Source organism: Oryzias melastigma, linkage group LG22 (genome assembly GCF_002922805.2).
Source record: "Oryzias melastigma strain HK-1 linkage group LG22, ASM292280v2, whole genome shotgun sequence".
Lineage (NCBI taxonomy): Eukaryota > Metazoa > Chordata > Actinopteri > Beloniformes > Adrianichthyidae > Oryzias > Oryzias melastigma.
Genome location: NC_050533.1, coordinates 12,436,613 through 12,447,837, shown reverse-complemented (window position 1 = coordinate 12,447,837; position 11,225 = coordinate 12,436,613). Strand labels below are relative to the sequence as shown.

The 11,225-nt window shown below is 38.2% G+C and overlaps 1 protein-coding gene across 5 annotated transcripts in view; it reads right to left on the bottom strand.

Annotated features, from left to right (window-relative positions):
- asap2a (ArfGAP with SH3 domain, ankyrin repeat and PH domain 2a) overlaps nucleotides 1-11,225 on the bottom strand; it is a 55,682-nt gene that overhangs the window by 2,817 nt on the left and 41,640 nt on the right. For 4 of the 5 annotated variants that reach the window (XM_024269925.2, XM_036209849.1, XM_036209850.1 and 1 more), the window contains 16 exons: nucleotides 11,143-11,225; nucleotides 10,873-10,921; nucleotides 10,280-10,446; nucleotides 9,433-9,566; nucleotides 8,794-8,888; nucleotides 8,111-8,297; nucleotides 7,951-8,036; nucleotides 7,697-7,812; nucleotides 6,706-6,773; nucleotides 6,512-6,619; nucleotides 4,411-4,627; nucleotides 4,051-4,203; nucleotides 3,549-3,654; nucleotides 2,175-2,233; nucleotides 1,963-2,042; nucleotides 936-1,055 (listed from right to left, as the gene is read on the bottom strand). The exon at nucleotides 11,143-11,225 is cut by the window's right edge and continues 1 nt beyond it. In XM_024269925.2, coding sequence (XP_024125693.1) covers nucleotides 936-1,055; nucleotides 1,963-2,042; nucleotides 2,175-2,233; nucleotides 3,549-3,654; nucleotides 4,051-4,203; nucleotides 4,411-4,627; nucleotides 6,512-6,619; nucleotides 6,706-6,773; nucleotides 7,697-7,812; nucleotides 7,951-8,036; nucleotides 8,111-8,297; nucleotides 8,794-8,888; nucleotides 9,433-9,566; nucleotides 10,280-10,446; nucleotides 10,873-10,921; nucleotides 11,143-11,225 — 1,828 coding nt within the window. The remainder of the gene's footprint in view (nucleotides 1-935; nucleotides 1,056-1,962; nucleotides 2,043-2,174; nucleotides 2,234-3,548; nucleotides 3,655-4,050; nucleotides 4,204-4,410; nucleotides 4,628-6,511; nucleotides 6,620-6,705; nucleotides 6,774-7,696; nucleotides 7,813-7,950; nucleotides 8,037-8,110; nucleotides 8,298-8,793; nucleotides 8,889-9,432; nucleotides 9,567-10,279; nucleotides 10,447-10,872; nucleotides 10,922-11,142) is intronic. The other variant, XM_036209848.1, reaches the window with a different exon arrangement.

Below are 11,225 nucleotides of genomic sequence, written 5' to 3'. Positions count from 1 at the left end.
ACCCCAGACTACAGAGGGTTAACTTTAACTGTCCAGATTAAGCTCATAGGAGCAAAAATCTGAAAGGTTATGCTCAGGATAAAAAAATAAAATCAAAACTCTTAGTTTATTATTTTACATAAATATTTGTTTACTTCATTTCAATAAATGTCTAACTTGTGCTGCCACTGATGACATCATGGAAAGGGTGGAGCTTCAAAAGATTTGTTTTCCATTGCAAGTTTTTATTAAAGTTTAGAGGATAATAATCTTGTTTTATTTTGAAGGAACTACATAAAACATAATATTTATCATATTCATAATAATATATATTTTTTCATTTAGGCAGTAAAAAACTGAAATGAGGATTTTCTGAAACCAAATCGAACCCCAGTGAGTTCAGAGATAGCATCCATCCCTACGAGGAAAACCGGGTCAACGAGAACCTACATCACCACGAACAGCTGCTGGTTTTACCTGGATTGAAAAGGCGTCAGTCAATTTATCTCCATTTAAGTGAATTTAAATGTAGTCTACACCTGAAAAGGACAAAGCTGGGACATGTTTCTGCTCCAACAGCAGGTCAACATGGAATTACACTTAAAGAAACAAAAGGTCAACATCAAAATCATGTGTTTTAATAAAAGCAGAGGGGTAAGCAGGAAGGATTGTGGGTACCTCAGGGATCGTGAGGGGATGCTGACTAAATAGGGTCATGTGTGCAGGAATGGCCGTGAGGGAAACCAGTTGCAGCTGCTCTGCGTCCGCACAGGAAGCAACAGCCGTCGGAAAAAGAGGAGGCGGTGCTGGCAGGCCACGCCGGTCGCAATGAGCTCATAGATTTTTTGCTGTGTGCTGCTATGGCGACAGAGCGCGCCGACAAAACACGTTCTGAACTATGGATGCGGGAATGCTTTGGGCTTCAATCTGAGAAGCAGAAACTTTGAGGTACTGACCCACCACTCCTGGTCCTCCTCGCCGTCCACCACGATCACCTCGCCTTCAGAGAAGGTCAGCTCATCCGGGTTATCGGCCACGCAGTTGTAGATGGCTTTGACTCGCTTCGGCCTCTGCTTCTGGGGCGCAGGAACAAACATAAAGTGGGATCACTTCGATTATAAATATATTGGAACGTGAAAAAGATTTCAGTGTAAAACTTTAAACTCATTGATGTTATTTTTCTAATGTTTTTATCCCAAGAAAGCCATAAGGTCCTCAACCATGATCCTACCACCACCTTGCCCCACACTTGGGAATAGTGTTTTGGTGCAACACTGTTGTGCATTTCATTCTGTACTTGTGCATTTTACTTCAAAATAACAACAAAAAATAGCTCTAACACATTTTTCTGACATTTTCTCCTTGTTGAAATAAAAATAACCAAACAGTCAAAAAGAGACGGTTAATTTATAAATAAAAGAACCCAAAGAACCAAAAGTGTTCAATTCAGGGGGAGAATTTAAAAAAAAAAAAACCTGGAAAATTATTCACAACTTTTGATGTTTCATGTGTTAATTGTTGAGTTTAATTGAGTTTAATTGAAACCAACTAATTTTTAAAAATATAATTTTTGTTTTGTCATCATTGTCTTTACATTTGTGAAGTTAAACCATTTAATTTTTTTTTTGTTTAATCCAAATTTTATCATAAAAAAAAAAATCAGGATTTACTAAAAGTAGAAGATTATTTGATGTAATATATATATATATATATATATATATAATTGAATTTGGTGAAATGTGAGAACATAATTAAGGGAAAAAAGAGCTGTGATTAAATGTTAAAGATGAAATCTTGTGTAACTAAACTCAGATAAAGGCTGACGCCGGCAGGAAGGAAATTTACTTCACGAGAGGAGAATGGAAACTTTGAAACAACAGAGGAGGTCATTAAACGACACAAGACAGTCAGTGATGGGAAAATAATGTGAAAAGGCAAGAAGGGATTGTCAACATGGTAAAAACATCAGCAGCAGGAACTCACTGGGAAGGCTTTCCTTGGCATGGGTGCTGGAGGCAGAGACTGACCCACGGAGTTCTGGGGGCATCCTGGAACTTCCTTAGCTGGAACAGGAAAAGGGAAATTACGTGACAAGAAAACTTTCCGTGCTTCCTGAGGGAAAACGAGATGCGATTATCGTACAGCTCTGGCAGACACTGCGACGTTTGAGCGCCTCCGCTCATCCCTGAACCCACCTGCTCGTTCTCGAGACTCCGTTTGACTCAGGAAACCTCGACTGAAGCTTTTGTCATTCCTGAAAAAAAGAGTGGCACATTTAAGGAGACAACCAGACTTCTCCAAACCTCTAAAGGAACTGACAGGAGACCAGGAAGTAAAAAATGATAGGGTTTAGTTTGAAAACAAACAAATTTGATTTATTCTTATTGAAGAGGCAAACATAAAGTAAAGCTGGGAGCAGCCTTGTATGGCCTGCAGGTGCTCCCCACCCCCCACCCCCTTCAGACACGCCCCCAGTTGCTGAGCAGCAGCTACGAGCCCCTCACCCTCCTCTTCTTCTCCTGGTCGTGTGATAAAAACATCAAAAGTAAAATAAAATTGTTATTTTGGTTTTATATTCATAGCAACCATTTGATTTTTGGGTCACCTGGGTGTGATGAACAGATCTATGTAATTTTTAGAAGATTCGGCAAAACTAACTTTTCAGATTTCCTTAGCAACGGAGGTTTTTGTTAACCACAACAACATTCCAAATGAGTTCATATCGTATGCTATATTATTTCACTCAGCTTGACCCAAGGTTTCATATGTTACATTTTCACAATGTTTTGGTAAAAATATACAAGCAACACGGGAACACCAGTTTTGCTAGCTCGCTATGCTAACACCGTTGATAATCTACAAACATTAAAACCAAAATTTCCACTTCCCAGTGGTTCTTAGGAGGCAAAAGATTAAGATTCCTAGGAAGATTTTAAATTTGTAGAAGGTTCTAAAGGAGATTTTTTTTGTTTTTGAAAATTCAAGATGGCAGCTTCTTGCCAAGGTCAAAGGTCAATGACACTTTGGTGGTGGTTGTAGACTTGAGCCAGTGACGGTTGGGAATTTTCATATAGATCACTTGAACAAAAGATTTCCCTTCCCATATTGCATAAAAATCAACAAATTTTACACTTTGCCACAATATGGCCAATGAGTGGTGGACATCCCATAATGATTAACATTCCTTCCCCAATATGTGAGTTTTGGTTTTATTGCTTAAATCAGTAACATTTTTTTTTTTTACTCCAGAAGAAATTTTGAACCAGTTTTTTGTAACCGTTTCTACCACTGTAATGTCATAATTTTTAGCTCAAAAATTAATTTTTATCAGCTTCTGTAAATTTTTGAGTATGTGGTGGGGCTCAAAATTTGGCTCAAAAGTTGAAGTAAAAAAGAAGAATTGCAAAAACAATGTGGGCCTTGCAGTTAAGGACTGCTGTGGGCCATGACTAACGAAACACACCAAAAAAATGGTATTGCGAGGAGAGAGTCAAAAGAAATGAGAGGAAAGTAAAACATCACTCTGTATTTTTTATGTTAAGTTGTAAAAAATATTTTTAGGATCTTACCCAGCAGGAGATTTGGGGGCCACACCTCTGGTCCCTGGAAGACCCTGACCGGGTTTGGCTTGAATGTTCATGGCCTCCATTTTTCCCACAAGAGGATGAGCCAAACCTGAACCACAAGGCAACAAAATATACAGTTTTATTCAAACAATTAACTCTGTTTTAGTCATTTAAAACTCACTCTGTTCTAGTGTGTATACTTGTTGCACAAATTAGTTGTATTTTATATGTTAGTGTTACATTTAAGCCCCAGTTTGACAGACTTTGTCAAATCAGTGAATGAGGGCTTGACTTCTTAAGTTAAAAACTTTTTTTGTAAATTTGCGCCATCTTGATCTTTGTAATCACAGACCAAAGCCTCTTAATCTTAATAAAAACTAAAATTATTAGTGAGATTCACTTATTTCCTTTAGGAACGCTCTTTAGGTTTTGGCTCATTGAGAAACTTTTAGATCTAAAAGAAAAAGTTTCCATATCCTGATCATGACGACCAAACGGACCTTACCTGCATTTGAGGTGAGCCTCAAAGGAGGAACAGGAGGGTGCATGTTGGGGGGGTCCGAGGATGACCTCTGCCGACCCACCATGTCTAAAGGACCAGACTTCCAGCTGCTGGACGCAGACGGCTGACCCATCCCTCCAAGAGCAGATAACTGACCTACAGCAGATGGAAAAGGGGAGGAGCTTATCTTAATGAGCAGATCCAGAGCTGTTTATTTATTTTAGAAGGATGTTCTGTGAGAAACCTGGTTATCAGTTTTAACACCTCTGATAAACATTCAGCACATGGATTCTAAAGAAGAATCAAGTTTTTTGGTATAAAAACCAACTCTTTTTTGTCTGTTTATAATAAACCTGATCTTACCCAAGTTCCTCGGGGGCAGTGGGGGAGCGGCGACTGGCTGCGTGGAGCCGGCGTTGAGGACGGCGCCGTACGTCTCGTTGTTGACCAGGCTGGGCATGTAGGAGCGCGGCTTGTCCTTAGGATCCCGGCCTGCGGATCCCATCGAGGACGGGGTGTGGGAGTTACTGCTGGGGGTGTAACAGCTGACGGGGCGCTCATCTCGCCGCAGAGGGCTGGGCTGGACACGTCAGGGGGTAAAAAATGAATGCACACACATGACCTTTTCCTGAATTTCAATTTGGGTGAGAATATTCCAGAAAATGTTTACCAAAATAAAAGCATTTGTATAAACTTTATTTAAAAAGCACTTTCCATACATATGTAACACAGAGTTCTTTACACTAAAAATGTGAAAGTAAAAATCTTCACATACACAAAAATAATAAAACACACACAGTGTGGACAATCAAATAAATAAAAAAAGCATAAATAAAAATGTTGTAAATATCAAATAAAAATATAACAAATTATATGTTATATATAAAAACTTACATTTATTTCTAAAACTGATGTTAATTATCTAAAAATTGAAAGAAAATATTAAAAAAGCATAAAAACAAGTTTTGCAGCAGGGATTTACACAGTTTCCAGGGTCGGTTAAGCTTGTTACGCCATACGGGTTCACATGAGGTGAGACTGGATTTTCCCCATGATTAAACTAAAACTTTTTATAATAAAAAAAAATGTTTTAGTGACATCTGCTCTGGAACCAGGAGATGATTTTGAGACTAAAATTCACAAAAGTAACCAAACAGCTCCTCATGGCTGAAAGGGTTTTATTACCAATCCTATAATAAATCACGTTTCCTCTGTAGACATCTAGCAGACAAACCTGCTCGTCTGATCACGTGGTGGATTCGTTCATCTGACTCATCAGATTGTTCCAAGTCTGCACTTTGGAGGTACATTCACTGATTTTTGTTCTTTCAATCTTAAAAAAAATTAAAAATTGATTGCTTTAAACCTGTAACACATTTAAATTTGACATCCAGAATCAAAATAATTGTGATTAAATTACACTTATTTGATGTTTTTTCAGTCATTCTGCTAAATTTATCATGAAGACAGTGTAAAAAATAAAAATTATGTCTCTGTAAAACCTCAATTTTTAATCGCTTTTCTTTAATTGTCTTTTTTTTAACTTTATTGATGCTAAAAAATCAGAAAGTTAAGAAATAATTTGAAGACAAATTTTATTGTTTTTTTCCATCAAAACTTGTGCACTAAAGCTACTATTTGATGCTTGCAAATAATTAAAACCTTGTTTTTAATCATTAATTCAAGATATTTTACCAGTTTTTTAAGTTGTTTTAATGTATCTTTGCAGTAAACCTTTCCAAGCTTTTCTCAAAATCTCAACAGTTGAACATTTTTTGCCTGATAAAGAGCTAGGATCTAAAAATACAGAAATTATATTTAAAGTAAGTCAAAGTAATTTTCCATACTCTTGAAAATAAAATAAAAAATCATGATTTTAAATAAAAAAACACCCAAATTTTACTGTAACATTTGGCTAAATTTTAAGGATAAAGTTCAGTAAATATTGATTAGTTTGCTGGGTTTCATCGTCATTATTTTGGAAACAAAAATTTTGGGTTATAATCTAAGAATAAATTCTAGTTTTAGATTTTAAGAGGAGTTATGAAGATTGTTCTACTTGTGTTGTCATTTTGTTCACATTTCTTTCTACAATGAGTATTTTTCATGTATTACAGTAGTTCCTGTCACTGTAATCAAAACTGAAGTGGTGTCGTGTAGCCTGTAGGTGCTACCTGCCCTCGCCACCGCCCCCATTACCCCATTGGCTGCTACTTGCCCATTGCTCTCACCTTCTGTTAGTTTCATCTTTTTGGCTGGCTGGGGGTGACAAACAGGTCTGTGCAATTTTAAGAAGATTCAGTGAATCGAAACTTTTGGATTTCCTCTGCAATGGAGGGTTTTTTGTTAACCACGCCCACGTCCTGATATACGTCATATTATTTCGTTCAGAATGAGCCAACGAGTCATCAATTAAAATGTCACAATATTTTAGTAGAAAATATAAACTTAAATTGTTACCCACTTTTTCATCCAGATCTTCGTCGCTCTCATCCAGATCCTCGTGCTGCAGACGCCACTCGTACTCGACGTGGACGTGACCGTTGAACTTTCCCGCCAGCGCTTGGTTGAGCTGCCGCACAAACAAAAGAGAGCGTGCGTGGTTGAAGGTTGCACAGGAAGCAATGTTTTCTTTTTCGGGCATGAACAGTCGCTCACCAGCTCCTCGCACTGCAGGTGTCTGAGCCTCCGAGCGATATCCAGCGGCGTCTCCCCGGCTTCATTAGCTGAAGGCGAAGACAGCGGAAATGTGTAATCAGTGTTGTATCCACACTCCGCACGAGAACAAACACACGGCCCATTCTGTCTCCACTTTCCGCTGTGACACGAGCGGCGTGTAATTAAACCATTTCCCACACAGCCGTCTCTCCGTGGTTTTGCTTTTTTTCTTTTATCAGGATGTTGTGCTGATTTCAGAGCTGAGCAGAAACATTAAAACGGTGAGAAAAAACGAGCAAAGACTGAACGTCTGGGAACGAAAGCCGAAATATTTGGAGAGGCGTGAGACAGAAACATGGGAGAGAATAAAGAATAATAATTTAAAACCATCATTTTACAATTCAAACAAAAAAATCTGTAAATCTTCAATGTATTTCATTAAATAAAAGAATGAAGAAATTAAAAAGACAGTAAATATATATTTTCAATTATTCCTAAATGTCAAGCTATGATAAAATTTAAATTTTTTTGAATTACTAATTTATTCAATTCCATCTCTTTTGTTAATTATTATTATTTCAGTGTAAGCAATTGAGAAATATTGACAAAATTAAAGAGTTTTTTTATTTATAAAAAAATGTATTCTGGTAGCAGAATGCAATTTGATTTTGAGTCACTAAGAGGTTCAGAATTTCTTGGTTTTTGGAAATAAAGCTTCACAAAATGCTCCACGTCTTTCATCTTCAAACTCAGCTCCGATAAACACACAACTTTGGTTCTTTTCTTGTATATTTATTACTTTTTTCTCACAAATTTACAAGATTTAAAGCCATATTTTCTTTTGTAAACTGGTTCCAAGTGAAACTTTTTTCTATTATAAATAGAATTCTTTCTCTAAAATAATTTGGATGTTTTTAAAAGCTGAAACAGAAAACAAACTGCAGAGAAAACCTTCTGTCTAGCTGCATGTTCTCCTGGGATGTTTTCTTACCGATGTCGATGGAGGCTTTTCCTCTGAGCAGCAGCTTCAGACACTCGCTGTTGTCGGTCAGACAGCAGTAGTGGAGCGCCGTGCTGCCTTTGGCCGTCTGCTTATCCAGATTTAAACTGAAAGAACATCAAATAAAACAAGTGAGGACAAAAAAAGATATTCTCAATGCTCCCATTAAACTTCAGGAGACATTTAATGACAGGAAATCTGACAGAAAATTGTGTTGGATTAGCTCCATTAGTTTACAGCTTTACCTGTTCTGAGTGAGGAAGTCAACGATGTGAAGAGACGTTCTATCCACCAGCCTGACAGCTAGATGGAGGGCCGTCTCCCCTTGCTCCTAAAACATTAAACCATTTTTTGGGGATTTTTTTTATAGAAGATGTCAATGAGAAAACAAAACCTCCTCCTTACATGTCCGTTAGCCAGAGGTATGGGCTCCATGAGATCGACTCCCTCGGCGTAGACCTGGATGAGCGAGAAGATGTCTCGAGCCTTCACGGCTTCACACAGCGTGTGGAGGCGGGACGTCGGGTCCAAACACTTTTTGGCAAAGCGCTTCTCTGTGTATTTGGCTACGATGAAGTCTTTTCTCGCCTGCCTGATTACCACAAGGAAAAAAACAAGACTTTTTTAAACTATACAAAACACACAAAAACATAAAATCACAGTTTCAAGTCCAAATCTATTCAAACTATTTCAGCTGTATTTAAATAACGGCTGACCAAGAGATAACGTTTATGTGGTTTGACTCTTACTAAGCATGTCTGTGAGGAAAAACATGAACAAACTACAAGACATTTTACTGAAAAATGTGTATTACAGAATGAAAACAAAGGTTTGATCAAGACTAAAGATTTATGTAGGTTTAGAGAGCTAAATGCATTCTGTACGGGAGATATGACAGGAAGTACCAGAACAGCCAATCAGGACGCAGAACATAATGAGCTATTAAAAAAAAAAGATCTGCAAAATGTAAACCACAAAATAGTGAGGGACCACTAAGCTAACAATAAAAAACATCTAAATGTCTTCATTATGGGCCTAGAAGTTTCCATGCAGAATGGAGTCAGAGAAAGAGGAATCGTGATGCTTACATGTCACTGGCTGGGTTGGGTTTCATCACATTTTCGGCACTTAAGCAGGCCTCCATAATTTCGTTAAAGCCCGCATTCCCCACATTCTTGGCCAGCTGTGGAGAACACAGGCGGTTCATTTTCCTGATAAATCTTTCTCTCTCTCCTGCAACAATTAATTCTGAAGTCATTAGTGGAGGTTAACGGCCCTCAGCGGGAGGCGGCGGTCTCGGAGCCGGACGTGTCTGACTGTGGGCAGCTCGACTGGCGTCCTAACTCAGCGGCGATTGTGGCAGGAGGCTTTCAATCCTACTCAAAATATTTGCACTAAAGGATGATTTAAAAACAAACTGAAAATCAATGTTTCAAATTGGGTTTTCTGTGTTTTTAACACGTTCTTGAGGCCTTTTTCGGATACATTTAAAGATAATTAAGCTTAAACTTTCTGAGTATTTCTTTATTCAAAATGAATCAGCAGCAAACCAAAAGTCCCGCCCACAACTCTGAGGCAAATTTTAAATGAATTCCTGTATAAAAACATGTCATAGAAAATGACAGTTATTTTAATTTTGGCTAAAAACAACAATTATAATTAAAAGATCACTGGGAACACTTTTGCAGTCAATCAAAAGGTGATGGGAGTAGACTGGATGGATTTACCAAGAGCTCTGAGGTGCTGAGGACGTCCAGCGTGAGGGACTGGATGCGGGAGTAGTGCACCCCCAGCTCCCTGTGGATCCCCGAACATTCAATGCAGGTGAGGATGCCGAGGTTGGTGGAGAGCCATGTGGGGTCTGAGACAAAGACGAGGGCAGATCGTGAGCAAAAGGAGGCCAGGCGGTTCATGCAGGAAGAGAACTGGATTCTCTAATAGTTGACATTTAGGGTCAAAACACTGATTTTATTCACTATTTTTGAACAAAGTCAGTCATTACATTAAAAAAAGCAAAAAACAAAAGGATTTTCTGCATAATATTGTCTTTTCTGAGACTATTAACACTGACAGTGAGCACAGAACCATGCATAAACATGATTTGATTGTGTCCTCTTGGGAACGCTGTCATTATGGATGAATGTGCACAGCCCCCCTCTTACTTTACAAATACATTTGGGATGCAGTGTGAAAACAGAAGGGTTTTAATGAACCAAAGGACACAATCTGTCAGTACATTTAGTAAGAATAGGATAAAACTGGATGTAATTAAACTAAATTGTGTACTTGGTTGTAGAGATAGAAGTTTAATCGTCTCACTTCAGATCTGTAATATTTATTTTCTTAAAATTTGCAGTATAAAAACGAAACTTTTGAATTTTATGGCGTTTTAAAGTGTTGATAACAAAGATTCATTATTGGAAGCTTCCCTCTCACAAACCATGGTAACCCTCATCTATTCTTCCAACTTTCATGAAATTCTCTGCCAGATCTTTTTTGAAGTTCATCTTTTAAAGAATAGATCACTGAACAGAAAAAGCTTTTATCAATAAATAAAGGTAATGTGTTGCTCACTGGGCGCTCCGCAGTCACAGCAGACGTCATTCCCCGTCATCCTCTTGACTTCTGTCAGGATCGCTTTGGTGAGCTCCTGCACGATGTTGTTCTCTCCGACGTGTTGGTCCCCTTTGAAGGCCTGATTTAAGGCTTCCTCCTTACTGTTCTGGAGCACGGAGATCCAGCTGAAAGACACAAGTCAATCGTTAGACTCTTTTCCTTATATCTCAGATTTTATGTTTATAAAATTATGAGTTTTCTTACAGTTTCACTACTTATTCTCGTAAAATTATGAGTATTTTCTTCAAATGTTATGACTTTGTTCTCTTTTATTTATTTCATGTTATGGTGGCCCTAAAACTCAAGTGCGCGCGGTCTACGACCTTAACACTGCGTTCCCTGTTCACGTTTGCCCATTTTTCTCCCACAGACAGCCCGGCCGTTCGTACTAAGGCTTTAGACAGATGGAAACAAAAAGTGAGAAGAGCGGAAGCAGCCGTTCCGGAGGGAAAACGGGGCTTTCAGGTGGGTTGTAGGAAGTGTGTTAAAGCTGGTTTCTGTGGTAAACAGGATGGATTAAAATGGACATGAAAGACGGAAGGAAGACTTACATCTGACAGTCCTGGTCGTCCTCAGCTTGAAAGTGATACGTTCTGTCATCTAAGAAAAACACAAATGAACTATGTATTATCCTACTGTCAACTTGGAAATCATTTGATTATATGAAAGCTCTGAAAACATTTTTTTTAAATATAACTAGCTCTTCAACTTTTTGCTTCAAACACCTATGAGTTGAAAAAGGTTAAAAACTTCAGTTTCAATTAATTTAATAAAATAATACATTTGAAAATGCGTTGGTTGAAGTCGTCGACTGAACTTACGCGATATGAGGTCGAAGCTTCGCTTCTCCTCAGGGTTGTGTTTCACCTGGCAGGTGAGCAGGTTGAGTTTAGCAGGTGGTCGG